This window comes from Carassius auratus, chromosome 43 (genome assembly GCF_003368295.1).
Source record: "Carassius auratus strain Wakin chromosome 43, ASM336829v1, whole genome shotgun sequence".
Classification (NCBI taxonomy): Eukaryota; Metazoa; Chordata; class Actinopteri; order Cypriniformes; family Cyprinidae; genus Carassius; species Carassius auratus.
In genome coordinates, this window is record NC_039285.1 from 10,170,076 (window position 1) to 10,197,755 (window position 27,680).

Genomic DNA, 27,680 nt, shown 5'->3' on the forward strand with positions numbered 1-27,680 from the left:
TAGATAGATAGATAGAAATACACAATCCCAGTATTAGTTTTTACCATTGCATGACAATTTCCATATAACTAGTAAAATATTTTGCTAGATGGAAAAAATGTATGTATAAAAAATAAAAGTATTGATGAAATTATCTAAAATGATTTAGATATGATTCATTTCATTTGTTGTGTAATTCTTCATGTCCATACGTGAATTAGAAAGCAGTTGTATGCAAATACGTACAATAACAAAACTTTTTTTTTTTTATTGTTTGTTTCTCAATGTGAAACAAATGTGGTTTGGGGTAAAGGATTGCACAATGGTGATGAAGGAGCCAGGTTGAAATGTAGCAGGCCTGTGGTGGATGTCTAGATGGGGGAGGTGGATGAAATGCAGGGGCGTGACGCCTCACTGCAGCAGCGCTCACTCGCCTACGGGAGAATGGGAGAGAGACATAGAAGGGGAGGGAGGAGGAACTTGAAGGAAAAAAGTTACAATAAAAATGGCTTCCTTGTCTTTGGAGTCCTCAGAACAAACTGAAAACGACCCAAAGCAGTCCACGCAAGATGAAGCCAAAGTGAAAGAGGAGACGGATCCGGACGAAGTTTCGGAACAGCTGCTCCAAAGCTTCCAGAACTCGGCGCTCAGTTTTTCCACCGATCAGGTCGCGTGTCTGTGCGAAGCGCTCCTGCAAGCGGGTAATGTGGATCGCCTGTGGAGATTCCTCGCCACCATCCCTCCTTCGGCCGATCTGCTACGTGGCAACGAGACCCTACTGAAGGCCCAGGCTCTGGTCGCTTTCCACCGGGAGGAATTCAATGAGTTGTACGCCATCCTGGACAGTCATGACTTCCACCCGAGTAACCATGGGTTCCTTCAAGACCTCTACTTGAAGGCGCGCTACAAGGAGGCTGAGAGGTCCCGGGGTCGCAGTCTAGGCGCCGTGGACAAATATCGACTGCGCAAAAAGTTTCCTTTGCCCAAAACCATTTGGGACGGAGAGGAGACGGTGTACTGCTTCAAGGAGAAGTCGCGCAACGCTCTGAAGGAATGTTACAAAATCAACAGGTATCCCACTCCGGTCGAGAAGAAGAATTTAGCCAAAGTCACCGGACTTTCTTTGACTCAAGTCAGCAACTGGTTCAAGAATCGCCGACAGAGAGACCGGACTCCGTCCGGTACCAACAGCAAGAGGTAGCACATTGTATTTCGATCAAGTATATAAAGTCTCAGGGCCGAGAGAAACATTCTTGAGCCAAACTGAGACAAGAGAGCAGTAAACAAACCGCTATTGTGTGCGAGGTTTACACTAGAACGAGGGTGTAAACAACAAAACCTGACATCTGAACAGATTGCCCTGTCTGACGGAGGTTGTTACATTCTCTTACTGTAATTACTCTTCATAAGGCCTAGTTTGCAACAGATGATAGATTGTTGTATTTAATAAACCATTGAAAATACTAGGATTTTTTTTTTTAGTTTGAACACAGATGGGTGGTACATATGTGTTTTTTTTTCTATATATATTTGGAAAAAGTTCCCTTGCATTATAATTGCTAAATGAAGTGTCTCAAAGGTAAAAATGACAAGGAGATCTTAGAAAACAAGACTGAAAGCATGTTGCTTTGTTGTGAAATGTGAGATGGGGCGCCTGGAGTGGCTCGAGTTTCCTGAACTACAATGTCCTTCTGTAGTCAATGGATAGTTAAATCTCAGGACAGAGAGGACATGGTTGAGAGAGAGAGATGAGGCATTAAGATCTAAGTTTACTTACAGTTGTTCCACAAAGTACTTGGAGAGGAAGGCCACACTAAGTATAATAATTAGACAAAATTCTGAGTGCATTAGTTTATTTGCAGTCTTGTTATGTGTGTGTGTGTGTGTGTGTGTGTTTCCCATTTCTATTTAATTAACTAGATACATTAAAAGAAAATTCCTTCAGTGCAACTTGAATTGGCTGCCCTCAGAAAAAAATATTATATATAAAATTATGTTACTATGATATCAGTTATGCTTATTCCCTACTAAAATCCTAATAAAATGTTGTGCATATGCCTATTATGTGTATTTTCATCAGCAAATATGTGATTTATGTGAAAACTGTTCTAAAATACATTTCTAAAACATTCTGCATCAGATGTTAGAATAACATTCAGCAACTGTTGTATATATGTGAATCCACTCTTTTTATTTTTTAATTTGATCATTGAAGCACTTGCACATGGTGACTTTTGCACGTTGATTTATAAAATGAATGAATCTTAATGTCTGCAACTACTATGAGTGTGTCTTACAAGTGCACACACAGAAGAGTGTCAGTGACCATATGCAATGCAAGTTGGCTGGTTTCAGTTGAACCACAAGCTTCACTGGGTCTGGTCTTTAAATAATTTAGCTTTCTCCTCTATTGATACAGCTATCAAAAAGTTTTGGATGATTGCTAATTGATGGTAGACATTCATGTAAACTACATGTAGGCCGTTTGACCAAATGTAATGTTTCTGTCTTTTCTTTAGTGAATCTGATGGAAACCACAGCACAGAAGATGAAGCCAGCAAAGGAGATCTGGAGGATATTGCTGACAAACCTTCTGCTCAAGAGACAGGCAGCTCCAATGCTTCCCTTATATCTTACACTGGTGCTCCTTGCAGTACTGGTCAGCTTATTCTCAACAGCACTGGGGGATTCCTTACAAGCTCTCACCCACTGCTACTCAATGGGAGCCCTATACTCTCGGGGGCAGGGACAGGGGTCATCATCAATGGGTTGACACTGAGTGATGGCCACACAGTCACTCTTAGTCCTGTTTCAGCTAATTCACCATTTCTACTAAATGGGGCTCAAGTAATCTCCAAAGATGAACGGGGCATCAATGATATAGAGGCCCATGGCAGTCTGCCCACTGTGGTTCTGAATCCACAAGCCAGTTTAACTAGCACAATACCTCTCTCGCTTAGCGAGGATGCAAAAACAGCCAGCAGCAACGTCTCTCCATTGGATTTCATCAGTCTTCCAGAGGCTTTGAAGAATTCAGATAACACTCAGTCACTGCCTACAAACTTAATGTCCTCGCCCACCATCTCTACTTCTGTCATCTCTTCCACGTCTCTTCCTTCAATGGCACTGGCCCCCAATAGTTTTCCTGCATCAACAGTTGGCTCCATGAGTTCAGTCATCTCCAGTCCCATGGTGCCACTACAGCCCACACAGCCAACTGAACTTGTTGGATTAGGAAAAGGCGAGTCTCAGTCACCAAATCGCAGCTCCATCTCTAGCCCTCAGGTGCTGTCTTTACCCCAGGTAGTTCCATCAATACAGGGCGTTCCAGTTTCTCAACTGATGCAGCATCCATCTGGGGCCACCGTGTCATCTTGCCCCCAGCTTGTTCCAGTCTCCCCAGTGAATTCACAGTTACCCCAAGTCCCCATTCCTCAATATCAGACACAGACCTTGCACATCGGTCCAAGACTTTTGCAAACACAGCCCCAAAACGGCTTGACCACACTAAGCACCAGTAGTGCTTTATCACTACCCCAGATGGCTGATGGGCAAGTTACACAAATGCTTACACCTCAGCTAGGAGACGAATCTATTTCAGCCACCCTTCCACAGATACAGACCTCCATGGGAACACAAGTCATTCCCATCTCCTCCCCGACTCAAGTTGTGCCCATATCCCAAACCAAAGACTCAAGCCAACCTCAGCTGGTCCCCCTGTCACTGCCTCAACTTATGCCTGTGTCATCCATTGCAGGAACTCCAACAGGAACCCTGTCCTTCCCTCAGGTGGTCCCAGCAACTCCATCCCTTTCCATTCCATCCCATGGAGGTGCTTTCCAGATTCTGACATCTGGATCTGGAACAGGATTCAGTGTTGCCCAGGGACCAATATGCCTTAGCCCAATAGGTCCTCCTCAGAGTGTCCCTACTGGTTCCATCCCAGGTGTTCAGCTTATCAACTCTGGGGTGATTCAGCTACCTTCTGCCTCTCCAGGTAGGTCACAAAAATCATTTCTAGAACTAGCAGTGGAAAACAGTTGTTTGTTTTGTTCTGAATTCAGATGTATTTATTCTTTTTTTGTATCCAGGCAACATCCTACTTGCAGGTGGCATTGGGAGCGGCCCTATCTTAAGTGTTCAAAATGGCAAACTCATCCTCACTATCCCAGCAGGCATCCAGTTCACCAGCATGCCTGTCAAGTCCGTCCCAGACAGTTTGGTCTCAAGCAACAGTACCCTTGATCCTCAACCCTCTGCTATGCATCCACTTGAGAATCAACCAGCAGCTTCACTCACTGCTCAAACCTCAAATTCACTACAGTCATCTCCTTTGGGGTTTGTTGGCTCCTCTACACTTTACTGCAGCCCTGAGCCAGGGACAATTGCCAACCTAACACCAGGAGCCTCTCCTAACACCCCAGACTCTTCCAGCACTCCCACTCCTACAAGTGTCCTACAATCCCAGCAAACCCTTAGCCCTGATAGCATGCTACCACTCAGTCCAATATGTAGCGGTGTGACAACTGGCCCACACCTCTCCCAGCCAGTCTGGAGCCCTGTCCCGCTCTCCTCCTCTGCTGGTCTGACATTATTTGACATACGTGGGAAAGGAGATCTTTCAGAGGTCCCTGCTTTGTTGGGCTTGCCAGGCGGAGAGTCCCTCCTGTTGGGCACTCCTCCTCCAGGCGAAGATGTGGAGAGAGATTCTCAGCTGGATGAGGTGGAGGACATGGATGGGGACTCGAAAATTCTTACACAACTGCAGTCTGTCCCTGTGGATGATGATCTGGGTTTGTAATAGCCAGTTCTTTTGACAACCTTCTAGATGCAGTTAGTGTTAAACCTCAACCTGCAAGAGTTGCTTGCAATGATTTATGACCTCCGAGGTTTGGAGTCTTTCCCCACTCCAACCCATTGCGTAGTGGAAGTATTCAACCTAATAATGGAGTTATAGAAAAGAACCTCTCTTTTATATATGGAATTCAGTTGTGAAAACTACATATTCAGCAAGGTCATGACTATAGAGGTTAAAAGGCACTGTCATTTTTTTCACAGAGAACTTTAGTGTAACCAGTATTCACCTCCAGGAATCTAAGGTTGTATCTACATTGGTTTTTGATGAAACGCAGAGCTTGATGTATGTTACAAGGGCTTACATGACTCCTTAAGTGGCTAAAAGACACTAATATGTCAGAGGCAATCAAGATTATTTTATCTGGGAGTGAAGAGCATGTGGGAATGCCTTCTTTTGTGCCTTACATTATTGTTACTTTTCAGTTTTATAGATTAAATGACTCTTGACAAGTACTTTTATCTTTAAAGAAGAGAAACAAGTCATATTAGGGTTTCCCTCCTAGAGACAATATAATAGAGGTACATGTTTATGCTGGTCACAAAACTGGTGTCTTGGAGTGAAATGGGTCAGCTCAATCTAAGAATGCAATGAGTCTGAACACGAGCTACGCACTGGGAGCATTTTGTCAGACAGCCTGTACAGGTGGTTATAAAGATACTAGATGCACCAACAGCACCCTGCGCTGGGAAAAGGAAATAAGAACTCGCAACATTGGGTGGAAGATGAGACAAATTAACCTTTAAATGTGTCTGTGACAACTACATTGGCTATAATGCATCCTCACTGCTCAGTCTAGGTGCCGTTTCAATTGTATTTTGCTTTAACATTTCAGTTGCCTTAAGTACCTTTTATAGGTGAGCAGACGGTGCATGTGTCAGATTTATAAATGGCAGTTCACTTGGATTTTGAACATTACACTCTGTGAAGCACTCTATGTTGTTTTATATTCCATGTATACATTATCTTGCGGCATAAACTTATGATAGCACACTAAACCAGGGGTAGGCAAGTTCGGTCCTAGAGAGCCGCAGACCTGCAGAGTTCAGCTTCAACCCTAATCAAACACAACCGGGTTGGAGCTGAACTGTGCAGGACTGCGGCTCTCTAGGACCGAACTTGCCTACCCCTGCACTAAACCGGCCATGGATATCCTATATTTTGTAATATGATAGATAATTGACATTGGTTTCCTTAGATAAAACCATTGAGCTTACCCAAGCATTACAGCTCATTACCATAAAACTGTGTATAAACCTACAGGCTTGAGTGTTTGAAGGGAATTGAAGTACTGAATATTTGTCTATGCAACTTTTCCACATGAACCTTGAGATTTGTTTACTGTTAAAATCAGCCGCTTCTTACACTACAAATCCACCATGTACATATACAGTGAACTCCTTTTTTTTAAAATCCTGTTTATCTTGTCTTTTTATATTTCAAAATCAATTGTTTTAATTGGAAAATTTCCACATAGCTCCAGGAAACGTCCGTTTTTGCCTCTCCCCCACTTAATACTTAATCAAATGCAATTAGGTCTAGGTGAGTCAAAGCTACAAGTATGTCTTTTTCAACACAGGTCATTATCACCACCAGACTGATTTCCTTATTGCAGAGCACACCTCTGTATATTTTGCACATTTTATTGTTTTTATTCATGAAGCATTTACATTTTTTTTAATGAGCCTTCAAAATGTGGTGCTATTTTTTTTTTTTTTAACCATGCAACTGTTCAATAAGGCTTTTGTGGAATATTTGGCCTGTGAGATTTTGACTGGTGCTTAGTAGTCACCTTCTAGTAGTAAACTCTAGCCTAAAGTGTAATTGTCTCCCTGTTTTTTTTTTTTTTATACAATATTTAATGCATTTATCAATCATTTTGGGGTGATTCAACCTTAAAGCTCTTTCCCTCATTCTAGCTTAGGTTTACACTCCATTTTCTGCTTTTGCAATGTGTAGTTTTTGTATTTTTCACATTTATGTTACATAGGACTTGTTGCATTGACTATCCAAAGTTTTTCCTTCTTGTTCTTATTTCAAGCACCTGGACAATTTTTTAACTGTTTTTTGTAAAGTAAGGGAATGTGTGTGTGTGTGTGTGTGTGTGTGTGTGTTTGTCCCTGAGTATTAATATTACTCCAGAATGTAATGATTACTATATTAATGCACATGTATTTTATTCAGTAGTTATATTTGCTCTGTTCACTTTTTAATAATTTCTCTTCACTTTTCATGTACAAACATAAAAAGTATGCAGCTAATTAAACCAAAGAGTACACCCTTGACCCCCCCCCCCCCAGTCATTTTATTATTTAGTAAAGGGAGTTTTTGTCATTATTGTAAACATCTCTTTTTATAGAGGCGTGTCTTGTCTCTAATAGTTATTTTATTTTTTATATTCCACGTTGTGATATGTAATAAACATATAAAATGCCATCTGAATGCTTCTTGTTTGAATTATCTCAGTACATCTAAAAATCTTTTATTCACCTGTGGTCCTCTGCCATATCTTTACAACCTTATATGCTATATACGTATATTTGTGCAATGCCAACTCTAACCAAATTGTCTAACAAATCCTGCCCCATGATTTGATTAGGAAATCACATTGGCTTCATATTTAAATCAGCTCCTTTGTGCACCTGACATCTTCCCCAGGTAATTGATACAAAAACAAACAACACTTAGTCTGAAAGGTTTGTGTACGTCTGTGTTGGGGCCTGTCTGTTTTTTTTAACCCCCATGCTCTCCGATTACCTGCATGTACCAAGTTGTCTGGGCGGGTCTTTGTGGCAGGAATAGGTAGAACCTCTTAAAACAAAAAAGCTGATACACTCATTGGCTGTAATTATTGGCTAGCACATCACTGGAGAACAAAAAGGCTATTGTAAGATTCCCTTTACCTGAGTTTCTACATTACTTTGGTTTTGCACACTTCTGCAGGTTTCGGTATTCTTGTGAAGCTTGCCGTTCAACTCTTGGCTTTGAAACGGATTGTCCTCAGTTGTCCTCTGGATCCCTTGAGTGGACGTTTAGGAACATGGTTGGATGATTTACAACTTGTTTTGCAGACCAATTCCTTGTCACCCCGTGTGGGACCTTATACAGTCCTTGTTCCCATCATGGCGATGGGCTTCTCCCCAGAACAGGTGGCGTGTGTTTGTGAGGTTCTTCTCCAGAGTGAAAGCATGGATCGCTTGTCCTCGTTCTTATGCTCTTTACCTTCCAATGTGTATCTGGGAATGGCCCACAGTCAAGAGAGCGTGCTGAAAGCGCGGGCTGCGGTCGCCTTCCACCACTGTCGTTTCGCTGAGCTCTACGCCTTGTTAGAAGGGAACGTGTTCTCCCCGCGCAGTCACCCTCTGCTCCAGCAGCTCTGGCTCCAGGCTCACTACAAGGAGGCTGAATTACAGAGGGGCCACCCTCTTGGGGCCGTGGGGAAGTACCGAATCCGCCACAAGTTCCCTCTTCCTCGTACCATCTGGGATGGAGAGGAGACCAGCTACTGCTTCAAGGTGTTTAAATCTGTTGTAGTACATTAAGTTTTAAAAATGCAAAGTCCTTGATGTAAATGGATCAGTGAGTGCTGATTTATCTGATTGTGTGTTAAGTCTCAAAACAATGTTTTGGGAGAGTTTTCAAGAGTTTTCGGTTGCATCCTCTGCTCGCAGGAAAGGTCTCGCAGTGTATTGCGAGAGTGCTACTGCAGAAAGCCGTACCCCTCGCTGCGAGAGAAACGAGATTTGGCTGCAGCCACTGGACTCACTGCCACACAAGTCAGCAACTGGTTCAAGAACCGTCGACAGCGGGACAGAGCTGCGGCCAGCCGTCAGGGGTAAGAGATGCTCCTTCACTCTACAGGCACCAGGGGAACAACATTAAATTCCTGCTGGAACACAGTGAACAATGCTGACTCAGAACAATACATTTCACAAATAAGAAACAGCAAGTAACATTTTGATATTTTGAAGTAGACTGACAGAGCATTTTCTTGTAAAACATACTGTAATAATCTTTATTTACCCTTACTTTTTTAAGCCCTATGAAATGTTTGGCTTTAGATAAGTGGTTCTCAACCAGGTGACTTCAGGATGACGTCAAATGATCCAAAATATGACAAAACGAGCGTTAAATTAGTTTTTTTTTTTTTTTTTTCAGGCCTGGAAAAGTGTTGTAAATTAATAAAATATAGCTTCATTGGCATTTCTTATAATGAATATACATATTTCTATGCCAAAATCTAAAATGTTTTAATAGAATTTGGAGTACAAAATCTTCTCCAAATGGTTGAGAACCACCGCTTTAGATGGTCAGAGCCTGTTAGAAAGAAAAGCAGTCGCGTTGTATTGTCTTCCTTCACTGTCTCGATGCTGCCCTCTGCTGGATGTCACAAACCAAAGGATTCAGAATCTCTAACTTCAATAATCCATTTACATATTCATGTTTGACCCCAGTATGGCATATTTCAGATCTGATATCGGAGTTATTCCTGTGTTCCAGCAGGACATCAGCAGGAGCGTTCCTGAGCTCTGATGAGGAACTCTCACCGCCGGCGAGTCCCAGCACACTCTTCTCCTGCTCCCAGCAGCTCTCTCCCCACACGTCCCCTCTACGTCACCTGGGACCAACACACTACTGAAACTGATGCAGTGGAATACAGGTCAAAAAACTTTATAAGTCACAGCAGTGAGCCCTAGCATAAAAGAATCAGTGGAATAGGCCAGTGCTTTTTTTTTTTTTTTTTTTTTGCCTCCTAAGCAAGTTGTGTTTTCAGACATATTTGACAGTCTGGCAGAAGTTAGCAAAATAGCTGAAATCGCTCAAATCACCTTTAACAAAGTCAATCTTGATCAGTTCAGCTGGCAGCAAATACCATCAAGGCCTTTTTTTTTTTTTTTGGTAATGTTTGTGAAGTTTGATTTGCACGCTTACATCTGTACTTCAGTGCATACTACATTTCAGTAAAGCAATTATATTCCACATGTGGAACTATAGTTTGAATGGAAAATGCCAACATATCTTCCTTTTTTTTCATAATTTGACAGCTTATAATGCTGCTGCATCTTCCATTGCTATAAATAAGTCACATCCTCTCTTTGCATAGTCTTATTATTATTTTTTTTTTTTAAGTCAGCTTGAAATTAAAATTCACTCTACCTGTTTTCTAATTGCATGTTATTGATCTTATTGTGAATTATATATCCATGCAGGTTTCATTTTGTAAAAAATGTACGTCATTTTTAATCATGTCATAACGCTGGTGTGTGCCAAGCTCTTCCAATTATTTTGTTCTCAAAACCCCATCCTTTATTACAGCTGATTTGAACTACTTTTTTCCCCCTTTTTCAGGAATCCGTTTAACTTGGACATGCATCTCAATACAGTAGAAAAGACAGACCTCTACTTCCATTTCACCATGACTTCTTGCAGCCCCAAAGAGTAACATATCAACACGTCAGCAGACTTTAAATTGGCTGTAATTGACTGTCTTCTATACTTACGCAAAATTAAAGACAAACAAATCCAGAGTTTCCTTGAGTTTATTATGAATTTCCATCAGACCCTTGACAAGGTCTTTAGGTTCGAAATGGTGACAGCTCAATGACTGAGAAATGTAAAAAAAAAAAAAAAAGAAAAAGAAAAAAAGAAGATCTCTCTCAGTTCACATGAAATGCTACTCACAGATTCTTAAAACATTTGTCTCTCAGTGTCTTGCGTACTGACCTGCTTGTAAAGTGCACCATCACTGCCTTTTCCCGAACACAGCCTGAATGCAACGGCATTTAAAATGCAGTTCATCAGCACATACCGTGCAAATGATGAATAATGAATGTAATCATTAAACAAACCTTACTCTGAATTCCACTTCAAAGTCAAATGTGAAGTTTTACCACAAAATTAACAGTCTCTTTAAGAATGACATAAGGGCTCATACAGCTGCAGTAACGTTTGGCCTATTACGACTTATGGCTCTTTTCAGCAGAAAAATATATGAATATCTTCAGCATGTACATTCACATTCCAAATAAACACATCATTATGCTGGGTGTTTCTTTGGTTATTCTGATCTATGGCTCTGTTATTATCATCATCATCAGCTCCTACATCACACATTCAGCTGCACTGAACACACGGTCATGTGCTGTGATCGTCGGCTGTAGGATGATCATTATAGCATGATTAGAGGCTCAGGTACTCAGCCACGAAGATGGCCAGGATTCTAGTTAGGTTTTCTACCGTGGGCCTGTGCATCCTCTCCTCCGCATCATCCAGCGTGTGCCAGAAGACAGGAAATGGTGTGGGGATCAAGTGAAGCACGGGTACACCTGGTTCAGAAGTAAAAATTATGAAATGTGTAAAAAAATAAAAAATAAATAGTAGCATATGTTTTCTGACTGTTCACTGACCTCTGTTTAAAAATGGAATGTGGTCATCCTGCACGGGACCAAGATAAAAATCCTTCCTGAAGTAACTCTGTTCTGATGGGTGAGATGTCAACAAACCCTGTTTGTGGAGTCTCTTCTCTGAAAGAGAAACAGTCAGGGATTCTGAATGCAATCCTCGTGCATTTTTAGGCTGCAACCTAAGCCTGGTCTTTTTTTACTTCTACCTGCAGCGATCAGTCGGTCGAACCATCTGGCTGTGTTATCAAAGTGATTGACAATCAACGGTTCTGGGCCACCGAGCAGGTCCAGCAGGACTAACAGATCCTGGAAGAAAATAAGAGTTTCAACATTAAAACAACAGGGGATTCACACGTCATTAAAAATATAAAAAGAATAAAATCAATTTACCAGTAAATATTTTTTGTTTTAACTCTTCAGGTCTACTGTGACAAATAATTGTAATAAAATTTACATTAAAATAATTTACTACTTTAAGGTAACAAATACATTTTATAAATAAAATAATGTAATTAAATAAAATGTAATAAAATGATTGTTATCAAAATACTATAAAATCTAAATTCATGTTTAAATGTTATTCTAATAAATTATAAATCAGTTTATAATATAGATTTTTTTTCTCAGTTCTACGCTGATTAATTAAAATAAAATTACAATTAAAAAAATCAATTATTACTGTAAGATTACTATTATACTGTAAAGTAATACTAAAAATAACAATAATAAAATACAGCTAAAATAGTCAAATATCAGATTTTTTTTGCTTTCATTAAAAACATTTATATAACATATTTTGGTGTTTTTATATATATATATATTTTTTTTTTTTTTTTTGTAGCTGATGTATCAGAGTTAAATAATAAACTGAATCAATGGAATTGAACCAGTTTTGAATGATGAATCAAAGTTATGAGGAGGTCTTAAAATATCTGAAACATCTTGAAAAGGGTATTAAAAAGTATTACATATGACATGCTGCTACCTGCAGATACCCCGAGCTAAAAACCTCTCAGTCTTTAAAAATATATGAAAAATCAACCGGACTGATCCAAGTACACACAACCTCACCACTGCCTGGAGAAGAGTGCTTGTGGTGGATCCAGAAGGGTGGGGAGTACGGGCCATAAGTTCAGCCAGATGACGAGAACCGTAGAGAGAGTCTGATTCTGTCCATTCCTCAAACGCCTCCTCTCCATCAAAAAACACCAACTGCAATGTCACAGCAGACCTCTGCAGACAGAGAGCATACAGGTAATCTGTTATGTGTTTGGACATTATTTCAAACCAGCTCCATCTCTCTCTGACTCATAATGATGTGCCCACACTTTAGGCTTGATTCAGCACTGTGTGATGAAGCCAATTCTTGTTAAATATGCGACGTCTTCACCCTTTTCCTCATGACTGTGATTTACCTGCAGTTTTAGAGCTTTAAGCTGTGTGTCCAGAGCAGTGGCCAGCTCCAAGATCATAGCACAGGGTATGGCTGAATCACTGGCACCCACAAACACCCGCCTGGGGTTTTTAGGGTGTGTGGGTAAGATCTTTGAGTCATGGTGGCATGCTAGAAGCAGTCTGCGAGGAGCCGTGGGGTCCAGAACTGCTAGCACATTGGTGAAGGTCACTTTACCCTTCGGGGTGGATGAAACGAAGGAATCCTCTTCCAGCGTCCATCCTGCGGACAGCGAACCCAGCTGGGACAAGATATGCTGCAGTCGGAAGAAGTGAGAGAACTTTTGACCGTCACTACATGTTTAGCAGAAATTTTTTTTTTATTACATCACTTGCACAACAATGGATCTTTTGCAGTGAATGGGTGCCGTCAGAATGAGAGTTCAAACAGCTGATAAAAACATAACAATAAACCACAAGATGTTAATTAATTAACTGGAGTCATGTCGATTACTTCTGGATTTCTGTCATGTTTTCATCGACTGTTTGAACTCTCATTCTGGCGGCACCCATTCATTGCAGAGGATCCATTGGTGACCAAGTGATGTAATTTCTCCAAATCTTTTAAAATGTAAAAAAACATTGTAAAAAAAAAATTGTAAGTCCTGCAGGAGAGTTTTTTTTTTTTTTTTTTTTTTTGGCAACTTTTAATTTTTGGGTGAACTACTTACTTAACTTAGAGTATGTTTTACTTAACTACTTACAAAACAATAAAAAAGAGAAAGCAATGTTATTACTTGTATATCTTGATAAATAGGAAACAATGTACAATATATTAGGACTTTGGTCTAGGGTCATGGAGTTTATTGATCTGTGAATGAAGATGTTTCAGTAGTAGTAGGACATGTATTGTTCCGGGTGAGGCATCACCTGCCGTACGGTCTGACTTCCTGCAGTCCCGGGAACGCGTTCGATTAGCAGCGGCCGCAGGTGAGTCTCCCAGAGCCGATGCCCGTCCACCTGTGCTGCAAACTTCTTTATTTGTGCCACAGAGTGTTTTTGTGGCTTATGAGCATTCTGCAGAAAGAATACAGAAAGGAAGAGGTGAGTATATGATCATATTTATCTTATCACACACAGCAGTGAGAAGTGAACAAACACACACACACACACACCGTGAACACACACTGGAAGCAGTGGGCAGGCGTTTTTTTGCGGCATTGCCCAGGGAGCAGTAAGGGGTTCTGTACCTTGCTCAAGGGTCTCACCTCACTTGCTGGTCATTCATTCCCCTCACATACAACCCCTGCTGGAACCAAGACTCGAACCCATGACTTAACCATTAGGCCACAACTGCCCCCAATTTTTGCAGCTTTTATTTCTGCATTTTCCGTTACATTTAATTTTAGTATCTTTTAATTCCCCTTTCTTAAATTACTATTTAGGTTTAATTTAAGATTTACATTTATTTTATGATTATTTCTGTTTAAGTTTAGTTTAATTCCAGTTAATAAGTTCTGTGCTTCAATTTAAAGTTATTTAATCTAAAGTTTCCACAACAACATTTTTCGTTTAGGTTACGGTTTTCTTTCTTTCTATAAGCTTAATTTCAATTAAAAAAATCTTTTAATAGTTTTATTTAACAATAATAACCTTGCTATACAGTCAGTCATAAGGATGGAATTACATATCAAAATAATGACAGATTTTTATTTTGGTCAAACAAGACTTTCAGTAAGACAGAATTGTTATATAACCGGAAATGCATTTCAGCTCAATGTCAGCTCACCCTGTCCCTGATGAGATGTGCAGCATGAGGCTGGAGGCTGCTGGAGGGCTCTGCAGACAGATACAGCGCAAGGATCATCGCCAGCGAGAGCGCGCCGCAGAGACACAGCAGCAGCACGCGCACGCGCGCCCCTCTCAGCGGGTCGCATCCTGTCAGCGCGTGCCCGTTATTGCCGTGCAAAGCTTTGTATCTTCGGCCGGCTTTTGACATTCTGACGTGGCGTTGGCGGCTGACACCCGGTTAATGAAGCTGGGGGGAACGGCGACAGGCGTTTCCCTCCAGATTTGGCACTGACCGCACGCCAAAGGACACGTCAGTACTTTAAACGGCCAGCTTTGTCCACTATCGCTATTGTCACCGTACTGTATAAAACACTCATTTAATAACCAGTGACTTTTACTCTACCAACATCACTTTTCCAGTTCAAAACTTCACATTTTATATTAAATAAAGCGATTTTACCTTGTTACAGAACTTAGTGACCACAAGGAACGTCTTTAATAGATTTACAACTTCCAAGAGCAAATATATAAAAAAATGCGCTAACAATGTTTTCGTCCTTCAGTCTGGAGCCAGTAAGCCGAGTCTAATAATCACGCAAACACTGAATGAACTCCGTCAACACTGGCTCTGGACTTCAGCTACTCGACCCAGAAAGTCAGTCACCGCCGAGATCAGTTAGTCTCTCATCATCGGTCACGCATCTGACGTCGCTAGAAGTTCAGAATACTAGTGCACGGCGATCTAACAAAAGCGATGAGTCCTTTTCTAATTTCTTCTTTATTAAGGCTTGTAATGGGGGTGTACCGTCTGCTGCAGCCTCTTTTGACTGCGCTTCCGCCATGGTGATGTCAGACTGGCTGAGGTAGCTTGTCATCTTAAAGGGACAGGCGCTTTTTGCTGTTTGCTTATATCATAGTTTCTCTTATATTTACTTGGAAGACAAATTAAGGGAAGATTTCACAGCAAACTAAATTCTTTTCAAACTTAATATCAAGATGAAAAGTGTGCACCTTAAAAGCACCCCCTTCCGCGAGTCCGAGAGGGCTGTGACACAGTGAACCAGTTCCCAAGTAAATGAACTCTGAACGGAAGCTGTGTGAGGGGTGTGATGTGTGTGTGTGGTGTGTGGGTCGGGGCTTTGACACAGTGAACCAGTAGCTGTATTTCCTTGATTTAAACACGGAACTATGATCAAATAAAACATGCTTCATTCTTTCTCTAATTGATGTTGGACGTTGTTTTAATTTAATTGTTACTGGGGAAAACGGCTTTATAATTTTATTTCATTTCTAAAATCGTCCAGGTCTTCTCAGTTGAAAAATACAGATGTTAAAATTAATATTAACACTTTTGCGGTGGTCAAGTCCACTGATATATAATATAGATGTCTTCTTGTCTTCATAAGTAAAAAAAAAAAAAAAAAACATTATACAGGTCCTTCTCAAAAAATTAGCATATTGTGAAAAAGTTCATTATTTTCCATAATGTAATGATAAAAATTAAACTTTCATATATTTTAGATTCATTGCACACCAACTGAAATATTTCAGGTCTTTTATTGTTTTAATACTGATGATTTTGGCATACAGCTCATGAAAACCCCGAATTCCTATCTCAAAAAATTAGTATATTTCATCCGACCAATAAAAGAAAAGTGTTTTAATACAAAAAAAAGTCAACCTTCAAATTATGTTCAGTTATGCACTCAATACTTGGTCGGGAATCCTTTTGCAGAAAAATGACTGCTTCAATGCGGCATGGCATGGAGGCAATCAGCCTGTGGCACTGCTGAGGTGTTCTGGAGGCCCAGGATACTTCGATAGCGGCCTTAAGCTCATCCACAGTGTTGGGTCTTGCGTCTCTCAACTTTCTCTTCACAATATCCCACAGATTCTCTATGGGGTTCAGGTCAGGAGAGTTGGCAGGCCAATTGAGCACAGTAATGCCATGGTCAGAAACCATTTACCAGTGGTTTTGGCACCGTGAGCAGGTGCCAGGTCGTGCTGAAAAACGAAATCTTCATCTCCATAAAGCTTTTCAGCAGATGGAAGCATGAAGTGCTCCAAAATCTCCTGATAACTAGCTGCATTGACCCTGCCCTTGATAAAACACAGTGGACCAACACCAGCAGCTGACATGGCACCCCAGACCATCACTGACTGTGGGTACTTGACATTCAGGCATTTTGGCATTTCCTTCTCCCCAGTCTTCCTCCAGACTCTGGCACCTTGATTTCCGAATGACATGCAAAATTTGCTTTCATCCGAAAAAAGTACTTTGGACCACTGAGCAACAGTCCAGTGCTGCTTCTCTGTAGCCCATTTCCTGCACACGCCTGTGCACGGTGGATCTGGATGTTTCTACTCCAGACTCAGTCCACTACTCCAGACTGCTCCACTGCTAACTTTTTGAGAAGGACCTGTATTTTTTTTTACAGAAATTATTTAAAATAATTGATTATTTTATTATTTAGAAAAATAATAATCATGTAAGGAAGTCAAAAATGTAAACCCTCTAGTCGCTAAATTGTGAATCTGGATCATAAAACAAATAATATTGCTGCATTGTAAGGCCCAAAATTTACAAAATGACATGTATGGCATTTAACCTTTTTAATGCACTTTTTATCAGTTGAATAACACAGCATATTTGACTGTCCCACATTAGTCAAAACATGCTGTCCCACTTTTGAAACATCCTTTTCTAAAGTGGGACGACAAAGATAGCATCAAATAGAAAATATTGCAAAATAATTTTGTAATTGATGTATTAATTCATCACAAATATAATTTGATAACAATTTAAAACATTGTTTTATTTATAACAGTTATATTTCCTTTACATAAAATTTGTTCTAAATCCTATGTCAGGGTCTGCAACATTCAACATCAGAAGAGCCATTTTGGCCCCTTTCCCACAGAGTAAAATTCACGTGGAGCCACAAAACCTGTTTGATCCCAAAAATGAAGATAGCACAGAAAACAGCTAAGGTTTTATATTCAGTAATGTTACGGGGCAGAGGCATAGCAATAATGAAGTGAGGGGGGCAGAAATGTCAAATGTAATAATTATTCTACAAATAAATTATTATTATTCATGTATGTTTGTCTAGTTGACAGAATAAAACCTTGTATAATTTTTAAATGGCTAAGAAATAAAATATAGTGCTGGACAATAACCAATAATTTGTATTCTAAAATATTTTTATATATATTTTTCTAATGACAATTTTATGGTTATGATTGGTTTACATATTACAAACACGTTTTGCATTTTTAATCACAGAATAAGGCATATAATATATTTTATATCTTCTGTAGTTACTGTAATAAATGCTGTATCAGTTAGCGCTGTATCCTTCATATACTTTTTTATAATTTATTACCTGGAGAAGACTTGGAAAACACACATGTTGTCAGACGCAATCATTTTTATGGTCTATGCTTGTTATTCAGCTTAGCTACAGCATTGCTGGATGCCTTTGTCCATATAAGGGATTTCCTGCACTTCAAAAGTTATTACTACTTCTGAGTCCATTTTGGACTTTCTGAGCGCCCTCCAGCTTCGAGTATGAATGAAACAGACAGTGCAGGAGAATGTTCAGCGCTCCGTAATGTTCACATTTGATTTAATAAACATGCCTGTTTTAATGCTAGTGAATAAAAGGAAATGATCCACCTACATGCCTCTGCTTATGATGGTCCCTGCGTTCCATTCCAAACACCCTAATCCCTTCAAAAGGTTTACCCTCTGGAGAGAAAGCTTCGAAGGGTTGAAGGGTGTGGGGGACCAAACAACTGTTTCTTGAAGTGCCCTTCTGTGTCATCATCACAGAGGCTCCGTCATCATTCAAAGAATCTGTGCAAAGGATCATGGGAGCCAGAAGTGTCCATCAGTTGTACCCTTCAAAACCCTTAATTCCGAAGGACTCTTTGAAGTGGCCAGTTGAGCACTTCGGTTTGAAACGACCCTTTAATATGGCGGCCATGACTGTTTTCACACCAAAGTGCCCTTCGGAGGGCGATATATCCCATCTGGAATGCACCAGTACCTGGATCAGTGAGCTGCGTCTCGGGCTATGTTTAAACAGTGCCAGAAAGTGAGATGTGCAGAAACGTGAAGCGCAAAGGGGGAAAATGATATCGCAAACTCAATCTTGACTGAAATGCAAAATAAATGCAGTGTTAAAATAAATTAGTAGATATGGCCATGAAAAATATGTATCTCAAAATCATTGCCTCATTTATATTTTGCAATTCTTTATTTTTGGTTGCAAAAAGCACATTTTTTTCTCAGTACTTCATACAAAATTTAATTTGCAAAACTTTAACTTTTGCAAAACTTCTTTTGCACATATTGGCATTAAATTGACTCCATACATTTTTTTATCTCTAAAGAAGTTTGAAATGGTTAGGCATGCTTTTGTAACGTCTCAATTAGATTACTGTAACTCATATCGGTGCTCCTCATTCATGTGTTTCTCATCCGCAGTTGGTTCAGAATGCAGCAGCTCTGTTTCTTTGTGTGAAGCACAAACAGGAGTCTATCACACCAGTTTCTCATTGCATTAACTGCCAGTCAAATATAGAACTGATTTGAAAATGTTACTGTTTGTCTGTAAACCTCTTTATAATCAGGCTCCACAGTACCTATCTGGTTTGTTACATGCAGTCAAGTCTAGCACTCAAGATCTGCTGATTCTGGTTTATTGCAAGTTCCCAGGGCACATCTCAAAAACAGAGGTGATTGTGCTTTTTCTGTTGTTGGCCCCAAGATGTGGAATATAGTCTCCCAATTTCATATCAGAACTGCCTCAACTCTTTCTATTTTTAGGTTTTCTCTTAAAATGTATTTTATTTTGTTTATTTTTTTATATTTCTTCTCCTTGGCATTTAATATTTTTTGACTTGTGTACACAAAAGGCCTATTTCTCTCAGATATTGTTCACAAATCTGTCTAAATCTGTGTTAGTGAGCACTTCTCCTTTGCTGAGATAATCCATCCACCTCACAGATGTGGAATATAAAGATGCTGATTAGACAGCATGATTATTGCATAGTTGTGCCTTAGGCTGGCCACAATAAAAGCCCACTCTTTTTAGTTTGACCTTGTCAAGAATTAATTGGCTTAACAACAATAGAATGTGCTTATTACTAACAAGTTGAAATTTGTAAAACTTTGCTCTTCCAGTGTAGCAAAAAATATTAGGCAAATAAAATAATGGTCAAGAATGTAATCATTATGAAATATTTTAATATATTTTTTATAAAATAATGAAAACATAATTTACACATATTAAATGTACACTCATTGATACAACATCCCCAAAAGAAACTGAAAGATTGATCAGTTATCAATAGTTAATCGAGACATTAGAGCCACTGTTTCATGCATGAAGCGAATGGAAACAGAGACAAAAAGATGAATTACAATGACGTTTCTTCAAAAAGAAAAGGATAAAATCAGCTTTGTACAAAATATGAATCAAACAAAATATAAAGTACAAAATAAAAAATACATCAACTCAGTACCCTCCAATAATGTTACTAAATCTGTAGGCCTTGTAATTTTCACTGTGAATTTGACTTTCTGTATAAAAAAAGAACAAGAAAAAAAAAATCAAAATAAATAGTCAAAATATTACACATAAAAAATAAACCTTCAAATATTACAGCTGGACTATATAATTTGACGTGACTTAAGAATGCGCAACACAGATGCACAGATGTTTTCACAAGTATATTTCTCATATTTACCTTTTTAAAATAAAAAAGAACTAAAACGCAATAAAAACACCTCCACCCAACTTTCACACAAACATACAAACAGAAATCATAAGACAATCCATGGTGTAGATATGACACCCAGTAACCCAGAACTGAGTGAGACACCAAGAGTCAGCAAAACCTCCCACTTCATAAACAAGAAAAACCTCTCGTAGTCACAGCAATGAGATGAGATTCTGATAAAACAGTACACATTTATTTAAATTAATCTGCAGAACTAAACAACTAAAAAGTAAATCTGAAACAGTGGGGCGAATGAGCTTATCATAATATGACCATTTGGATTTACAAGTCCAAAATGACGATGTATAAATAAAAGCTTCCATGTACTTTTATTCCCATTTACTCGTGCTCTTCCAAACCTGTATGACTTGCTTTCTTCTGTGGAAATGAAAAGAATACAATAGAAGTCATTGAAGAAACCAAAATTGTTTAGTTGCCAACGTTCTTCAAAATAGTTTCTTTTATGTTCCATAGAAGAAATAAAGTCATACAGGATTAGAACAACATGAGGGGGAATAAATGACATTTTTATGTGGACTATTCCTTTTTTCCTCATAATTTGTTGAGGGGAGAACATGTTATGCAATCTGCTGTTCAAAGCTGTATAAAATCACTATATGTACAATAACACTACTAAACAACTGCAATGAATGATGTCAGGTCTTACTTGTATCTCCCACCCCATAAATAAACGATGCTCGTTACTGTAATAGGCATGTACTGTATATAGTTGTTTTTGTGTATCTGAGCAGAGCAGAAACATTATATTTTCACTTATAGCTATGATGACAAATACAATTAAGTCAACCGACTGTTGCAGTGCTTCTGTTTTCAGGTGGATAGACAGGTCAGAGACGAGTAGATCAGGTCATTGAGAGGGCAGCTTACGGGTCCTGAGAGAGGAGGAGATTTCGTTTTCCAGTCACATCAGGTTAAAGGGATGGAGAGAGCTGATATGAGTCACATCACTGGTCACAGCTGACCACTTTAAGGCAGACATGTAGAGTAACACAGGGTACATGATAGACCATGTTCGAGCCGGCCTGACTGTTATTCCGCTTCCTCTTGAAGATTTTCCAGAGCGCATAACCGAGTACTTCGCGGATCGTCTTAGTATGTAAACACGGCGATCTTTCTAGAAGTTGAAAACGGCCGTCTATTGCCAACAGTCGTTTCACCTGATAAACCTGAACTAAATACAGATAGAAAAATAGAGTCTGTATGGAACACCGCTGACCAGGGTTTCTTTGCATATGCATATACAGTGTCGAAATCTGACAGAGCAGCCCAAGTTTACACACAGTGCAATGCCAAAACCATACATAAGAGAGCAAGTGGCATTTCCTGTCACATGGCACTGTCCACGCACAGAGGAAACGATCAAAGACTTGGGTGTTACATCACAGTTTTAGTAGTGGTGGCGGTTCTCCATCTCTGGAGAAGCGAAGATCATTATTGCAGAATTTCAGTCGGTTGGATGATAAATCAGCTGAGATGAGGATGGTTTGAACAACTGCCACTATAAATATGAATGCAATAGCTTTTAATGTACCTGCACATGATTATGCGATGTAGAATTACACTTTACAGTGAAATATTTCCCAGGGCACTGTACTTTTTCTCACAATTACAGTACCGTGATTTCTCGCAACGTGTTGGGAAAGGTAGGATCTCTCACGTGGCTCAAGTGTCGATTTTCGGTTGCTTTTTTTGTTTTGGCTGTTGAGCTGACTGTGCAGTAAATAGGCCTCTCTGACGTCTAGCGTCTCTCAAGCTTAGTGTCGACTCGCCGAGTATCAAAAATAAATCTACGAGAAAATAGTTCCGAAAGTAGTTCGATCAGATGAGGAGATAGCTCGTTCGTTTGTTTAAAAATAGACATTTGTACTTCTGTACCGGCTTTAAGTTAAAGCTGTGAAGTCTCAAGTCATCAGGCAGACCCACGTCACCTCTTTCGGTTTCCCTCCGTCACACTTTCATAAAGCTGACAGTATGGTGGATGTACTGGATGATAAGAGACTGGGAATTAAATTAGCTGTTGGCATTTAACGTGCCATATTAGGCAAAGTGCAGGTACGTGAAGATCTCCTCTCATCGTCTCTCAAATGAAAGGGAACAGTCATTTCCTTTCGGGCATGGTGGAGGATAGGATTTTACTGAACTTGCGGAGCTGTTCACTGGCTGAGTGCGATTCCTCCTGCAGACGCTGGTTGTTCTGCCTTAGATTAGCCATCTCTGCTAACAACACTACCTTGTCCTTTTTCTCCTGAGAGGGTGGGATAGGAGGGAACAGATGAGGGAAGAGAGAAGCACAATTACAATAATGTCATCAGCTACTCCAGTACTTGTTCTGCACCAACTAATCCACTATAAAACAATATTTAGACTTCACAAATGGATTTTATTTGGGATATAATGGATTATGATGTTGTAGGTATGTATTTCTACTGAATTCTTCTCTTAAATCTCGCTTTTAAAAGTGAATTGGGTGCCACAGTGGATATGTGTGAAATCCAATGTGCCATTATAAGTGCTGCAGGAGGTATTTTCACATTTATTCCACAACCAGAGTACACCAATAATGCCCCACTTGCACCGGAGATCACTAAACTCAAGCTTGCCAATGTGTCGATTTTTAAATAAAGAGATGCTACGTTTACACCACAACGATGTAGTCAAAAACTGAAAGGTTTTTCCCTATCGTTTTTACAAATTTTCACATATACACCACAATGTTTTCAAAACGATTTGCGTTTACACATATCCGCCAAAATGCTGTATTATGCATGCCAGGCCAGTAGTTGGCGCTGTCACCTTGTAGGGAAGTGATGATTATATGATGTATATGATACGTCTCTGCTGTTGGTTGTAATACTGGTGAAGTAAATCAACACTTTGCTGAAGAAGCATTAGCAAACTCGTGAGCAGCAACAACAGTACAATGTACTCCACCATTGTTGTGTATTTTTGTTCGCACTTGCCTTTAAAATCAACACGTACTGCACATGTCTACATACCCAACACGTACTACACACGTGCAATACGTTTTGAAAGATTCCCGTATTGGTTGTTTAACACGGAATTGACAACGGTGGCAAAATATGTATTCTCAGTTCTCAAAATGCTGCTGCCATGTAAACGAACAGGCGAAACGCATTAAAAGTTTCCTATTTTTGGCTGAAAATGTTGTCGTGTAAACGACCCCTGAAACAGTTAACTTTGGCTTTTTATTTAGGCTTCAAAATTAATCAAAGTTATGTTAATTTGTGAAAGAATCATAAACCTTATTTGTCACTTTGTTGTTGTTGTTTTTTTCTGCAACGTCGCAAAAGCCAATGGAAAAATGATACTGGTTTTTTGTTGAAGGAACCAGTATGATGTCAACTACTGGGTTGGCCAACAAAAACACATCATCCCTGCAGCGCTCTATTGATATGCTTTTTCACACACCCCACTGGACAAGGACTCGCTTTTATGGTGGAAAGAAAACACAAAGTGATAAAAAGAAACCTGGTAACTTTAGTGTGTCATATTTCAACTTAATTTAAACTTAAATTAACATTTTCATGTAACCAACTACTTTGTGTTTGTATACTCGGCAACAAAATGACTCAAAACCCGCGTCCCTCGCGGACCTGTGCTGCACTGGTCAGGTTTATTCAGTGAAACTCACTTTTTCCAGATCACTGTTCAGCTGTTTCAGCATGACTTCCAGATGATACAGTCGCCCAGACAGGTCATTAGGAACCTCTTCACTGCAATAGGCACAAATTAAAACCAAATGAAAACCAGTATCCTAGAATATAAATGATATTCATAATTTGACTGATTCCAGCTATTTCCGCACTTGTAATACGGGAAATTCCAGCAAATATTTCAGCATGAAAGACACTCAGGACAGATGACAAAATGTATCAGTTTCATTTTATTTTGAGTCTTACGATTTAAAACATTCAAGTGCTCAATTCAGTACTCCCGCGCGACTACAAAATGAAGTAGTGTTGTGCATAAATGGACAAATACATACAAAATTATGTCAAAATGCTTGTCTTTGAGTATTGACCTAAACAGTCGATTTATACTAAACATGGTCAGTATATATAGACTATTAAGTGAATGTAAACAGTTTCTTATGTGTAGATCCATGCATGAGGTCTTAAAGAGACAGCAACCTAAATAAACCTGCTGCTGTCTGTCATTAATGTTTATTTATACATTGAAAACTAACCATTGTTATTGTAAAGTTAAATAGATTATTCAATTTCTGTGGTATTTTTGTACCTGAATATTACTGTTATACCTACCTGAAAAACGTAAAGCAGTTCATTTAGTTGTACCTTGCTACAGTACAGGGGTATGTGTGTTTCTTACCTGCTGAAAGTAGGAGTGGTGCGAGGAGTCTGTGGCGTGTGGAAATGCACCGGGCTGATGACCGGTCTTAACTCACTGCCGCCCGCATGAGACTCAGACAATGAGAATAAAGAAACAGCTCTTTGCACTGAAAAAAAAAAAACACAGATTTAATCATTCAGATTACGATAATTTTATACTACATAGCCTTTGTACTTTATACTTACAGCCTTTTTATACTTATAAATGGGATTGTTTAAGAACAAAAAAAAAAAAAACTTAAAGGAAAACCATACAGAGTCACAGTGTTTATACTCTTCAGAGGATTCTTCCTACAAATGTCTTCCTTATAGTCAATGTATATTAAATCAGCTTAGGAGAAAGTATGAAATCCGCTTTATAAGGAAGTAAATTTCTGCCACATGAGAAAAAAAAAATCATGCTTTGGTAAATTATAATCATGACTAAAAAGTAGAGAATTGTGTGACCAAAAGTTGCAATTATGCGATAAATATTCAAAATGATGACTTAAAATGTAAACATTATGAGACAAAGTTGATATTGATATTGAGATATTGATATTGAGATAAAGTCTGAATTATGATATAACATGTCAAAATTTAAATTGTGAAATAAAAATACATTAGTCACGATGGGAAAAAAAAGAGAATTATCGACTTCACAATTTTTATGGATGTACTTTATTATATAATTATTATGATTAACCAAAACATAAAATGGGCTCCCATAACTTCAAGTATCTTAGTTTGACTTTAGAATCAGACGTGTCGGATTCATACCTTCATACGCTTTGGCCGCATTAACTAAGCTGGACCACTCTAGACCACAGGCAGTGTCAGGAAGCGGCATGAGTCCAGGGTCCAGTCTTCTGAGAGGAGGAACCTTATCCCTCACCTCAGTTAGAGATAATTCTGATGCAGACAACGGTACTGGAAAAACAAAGCTATTAGCAGATAAGAGTAAGAGCTTACCAGCTGACTGTGACACGCAAATGTCACCTACCTTTCTTACTAGGAATGAGGGCTCCATGATTGGTGTTGTGGCGGCGAGTAGGCAGCGTGCAGGTGAAGAGAAGGTCACTGGGCGGCACTTGTCCTTCAAAAAGAGGCGTGCTTGCATAACTAGAATCTCTCCGTCCACTGCACAGACTCTCATCTGAGAAGGTGCGTTGCAAGGTCCGATGAGGAGACTGTAGAGCAGCACAAACACACAATGCACAGATGAGTTGGATAGATTGTCATGTGAATAAGCATTTTCTGACTAAGTTTAGGGTTGTTCGTGCATGCTGACCGCATCCCGTGATGGTGTCTCGGCAGGGTTGTCCATGATGATGAGCTTTTTCAAGTCGTCCTCGACAGTGCTCTTGTGCGATCTGCGTGGTGAGCGCAGGTCCCTCAGAGAGGCACGTAACCGGGGCTGTCCGAACACATTCTTACTGTTCGTATCCACCTGCCTGAAAGCACACATAATAATCAGGAGCAAGATTCAGATGTCATGCATCGATTTCAGAATCCATCAGCCTTCTCGTAAATGTGAAGTACATTTGACAAAAACACACTTGTTGCCGTTGCTGTCAGTGGAGGTGGTGCTGGGTGCTGTGCTGTTCTCCTCCTGTTGCCATGTACTCTTGCTTTTACTAAATGACTTGGGGGCGGAGCTTGACAGCTGGCCAAAGCCTGATGTGGGTGTGACCGTTGAAGATCTGAAAGGCCTGGGTTTATCGGCCACAGCAGGGGTCTTGTACCCTTGAGGGGTATAGCAGGTCCTAAATCCCAGAAAAAAAAATACACACAATTCATATGCAGGTATGTCAGGATTATGCTGAATCATCAGCACTGAAAAACACATTTATAACATTAGGCATAATAATGTCAATCAGACCTGAATTATCCCATATGTGTGTTGTGCTTTGCTATGTTTATAAAGTGACACATTCAAAAGTTTGATATCAGTATGATTTTTGTAATGTTTTTAAAAGTCTCTAATGTTTAATCGAAACTGCATTTATTGGTAAAAGACAAAACTTTTTTTTTTTTTTTTTTTTACGTTTTTTTCCAGTAATTTTTTTCCTGTGAAGGTAAAGCTGAATTTTCAGCATCATTACTCCAGTCCTCAGTGTCACATGATCCTTCAGAAAACATTCTGATATTTTCATTTGGTGTTCAAAAAATATGTCTTATTAATATCAGTGTTAAAACTGTTTTAATGCGTAAACTGTAATTTTTTTTTTATTCTTTGATGAATAGAAAGTTCAAAAGAACAGCATTTATTTAAAATAATAATCTTTTGTTACATTATAAATGTATTTACTGTCACTTTTGATTAATTAATGCATCCTTGTTAAATAAAACTATTTATTTCTTACAAAAAAAAACAAAAAAAAAAACATACTGACCCCAAACTTTTAAACACGGATATAAACACAATACCTTGGTTTGAAGTTGTCGACGTTAGCTGATCCAGGAGGGGGGAATGTGCGTGTGCGATAGTTCTTGCTTTGATTGGCTGATGCAATGACGGGTGACGACTCCCTGCGGTGACCCTCTCCTGCCGCCCACCCTCCCGCTCCGGACAGCTCCTGCAAGCCGCTGTATGTCGCAGAGCCATGCAGAGGTTTATGTGGGGTTCCTGCTAGGCTTCGGCTAGGTTTGGCTCCTTTAGTGTTAGGACTTGGTGTGTAAAGAGATGCATCGATGCCACTGTCACTGGACCCTCCCTTGCCCATGGGGTCAGGGTCGGGGTCTGAGGGGTCACTCAGGGCACCGGAAACCCCACCTCCCACGCTGTCAAACCAGCGCTCGTCGCTGTGACTGCTGGAAGCATTGCTGGAGAGCGTGTTACTGCTGGAGTGACTGGAATAGTGTGCCTCACCCTGAGAGAGAGCAGGAGGAAGAGTGATTAGTGCACAAGGGCCGCATGACAATACTTGATGATGAGGATGACCTCTTACCTTCGAGTGGCGGTTTGGAGAGTCCTTCCCTGCACCGTCCTGTCGAGTCTGTCTTCTCGGAGCTGAGCCCACTGTCACGCCTCGTGATGAAGCAGGAAGATGCCACAGTTGCTCTGTACAACACACAAACGCATATGGGATAAAGTCT

General features: G+C 39.7%; 4 protein-coding genes across 6 annotated transcripts in view; 2 read left to right on the top strand and 2 right to left on the bottom strand.

The window, feature by feature from the left end:
• The first annotated feature begins 276 nt into the window (after nucleotides 1-276).
• On the top strand, nucleotides 277-7,270 carry six5 (SIX homeobox 5). Its single transcript, XM_026230977.1, has 3 exons — nucleotides 277-1,176; nucleotides 2,499-3,976; nucleotides 4,071-7,270. The coding sequence occupies exons 1-3, from the start codon at nucleotides 485-487 to the stop codon at nucleotides 4,778-4,780; spliced, it is 2,880 nt and encodes a 959-aa protein (XP_026086762.1). The 5' UTR covers nucleotides 277-484; the 3' UTR covers nucleotides 4,781-7,270.
• Nucleotides 7,271-7,405: 135 nt separating this feature from the next.
• Nucleotides 7,406-10,881, top strand: LOC113061667 (homeobox protein six1). 2 transcript variants are annotated; one of them, XM_026230979.1, is made up of 4 exons: nucleotides 7,406-8,349; nucleotides 8,506-8,669; nucleotides 9,335-9,494; nucleotides 10,184-10,881. In XM_026230979.1, the coding sequence occupies exons 1-3, from the start codon at nucleotides 7,957-7,959 to the stop codon at nucleotides 9,471-9,473; spliced, it is 696 nt and encodes a 231-aa protein (XP_026086764.1). In that variant the 5' UTR covers nucleotides 7,406-7,956; the 3' UTR covers nucleotides 9,474-9,494; nucleotides 10,184-10,881. The 2 variants fall into 2 exon arrangements, with proteins under 2 accessions (XP_026086764.1, XP_026086765.1); XM_026230980.1 differs by having other exon boundaries at nucleotides 9,338-9,494.
• Nucleotides 10,359-15,289, bottom strand: qpctla (glutaminyl-peptide cyclotransferase-like a). Its single transcript, XM_026230978.1, has 7 exons — nucleotides 14,420-15,289; nucleotides 13,561-13,707; nucleotides 12,654-12,947; nucleotides 12,310-12,471; nucleotides 11,445-11,544; nucleotides 11,242-11,358; nucleotides 10,359-11,160 (listed from the first exon to the last, which is right to left on the bottom strand). The coding sequence occupies exons 1-7, from the start codon at nucleotides 14,627-14,629 to the stop codon at nucleotides 11,015-11,017; spliced, it is 1,176 nt and encodes a 391-aa protein (XP_026086763.1). The 5' UTR covers nucleotides 14,630-15,289; the 3' UTR covers nucleotides 10,359-11,014.
• A 4,368-nt stretch (nucleotides 15,290-19,657) lies between these two features.
• sipa1l3 (signal-induced proliferation-associated 1 like 3) overlaps nucleotides 19,658-27,680 on the bottom strand; it is a 75,367-nt gene continuing 67,344 nt past the window's right edge. For both annotated transcript variants that reach the window (XM_026230981.1, XM_026230982.1), the window contains exons 14-22: nucleotides 27,533-27,645; nucleotides 27,012-27,454; nucleotides 26,141-26,347; nucleotides 25,873-26,035; nucleotides 25,585-25,771; nucleotides 25,362-25,511; nucleotides 24,583-24,709; nucleotides 23,885-23,966; nucleotides 19,658-22,477 (exon numbers count right to left, since the gene is read on the bottom strand). In XM_026230981.1, coding sequence (XP_026086766.1) covers nucleotides 22,331-22,477; nucleotides 23,885-23,966; nucleotides 24,583-24,709; nucleotides 25,362-25,511; nucleotides 25,585-25,771; nucleotides 25,873-26,035; nucleotides 26,141-26,347; nucleotides 27,012-27,454; nucleotides 27,533-27,645 — 1,619 coding nt within the window. In that variant the 3' untranslated portion in view covers nucleotides 19,658-22,330. The remainder of the gene's footprint in view (nucleotides 22,478-23,884; nucleotides 23,967-24,582; nucleotides 24,710-25,361; nucleotides 25,512-25,584; nucleotides 25,772-25,872; nucleotides 26,036-26,140; nucleotides 26,348-27,011; nucleotides 27,455-27,532; nucleotides 27,646-27,680) is intronic.

What these genes read in the sequence shown, in the direction of transcription:
- six5 (XM_026230977.1), top strand. Translation starts at nt 485, where the DNA reads ATGGCTTCCTTGTCTTTGGAGTCCTCAGAACAAACTGAAAACGACCCA. An exon ending in TCCGGTACCAACAGCAAGAG is followed by an intron (nt 1,177 to 2,498) that starts GTAGCACATTGT and finishes TCTTTTCTTTAG; the next exon opens with TGAATCTGATGGAAACCACA. An exon ending in GCTACCTTCTGCCTCTCCAG is followed by an intron (nt 3,977 to 4,070) that starts GTAGGTCACAAA and finishes TTTTGTATCCAG; the next exon opens with GCAACATCCTACTTGCAGGT.
- qpctla (XM_026230978.1), bottom strand. Translation starts at nt 14,629, where the DNA reads ATGTCAAAAGCCGGCCGAAGATACAAAGCTTTGCACGGCAATAACGGG. An exon ending in CACATCTCATCAGGGACAGG is followed by an intron (nt 13,708 to 14,419) that starts GTGAGCTGACAT and finishes TTCTTTCTGCAG; the next exon opens with AATGCTCATAAGCCACAAAA. An exon ending in GAAGTCAGACCGTACGGCAG is followed by an intron (nt 12,948 to 13,560) that starts GTGATGCCTCAC and finishes TTCCGACTGCAG; the next exon opens with CATATCTTGTCCCAGCTGGG.
- LOC113061667 (XM_026230979.1), top strand. Translation starts at nt 7,957, where the DNA reads ATGGCGATGGGCTTCTCCCCAGAACAGGTGGCGTGTGTTTGTGAGGTT. An exon ending in AGACCAGCTACTGCTTCAAG is followed by an intron (nt 8,350 to 8,505) that starts GTGTTTAAATCT and finishes CTCTGCTCGCAG; the next exon opens with GAAAGGTCTCGCAGTGTATT. An exon ending in GCTGCGGCCAGCCGTCAGGG is followed by an intron (nt 8,670 to 9,334) that starts GTAAGAGATGCT and finishes CCTGTGTTCCAG; the next exon opens with CAGGACATCAGCAGGAGCGT.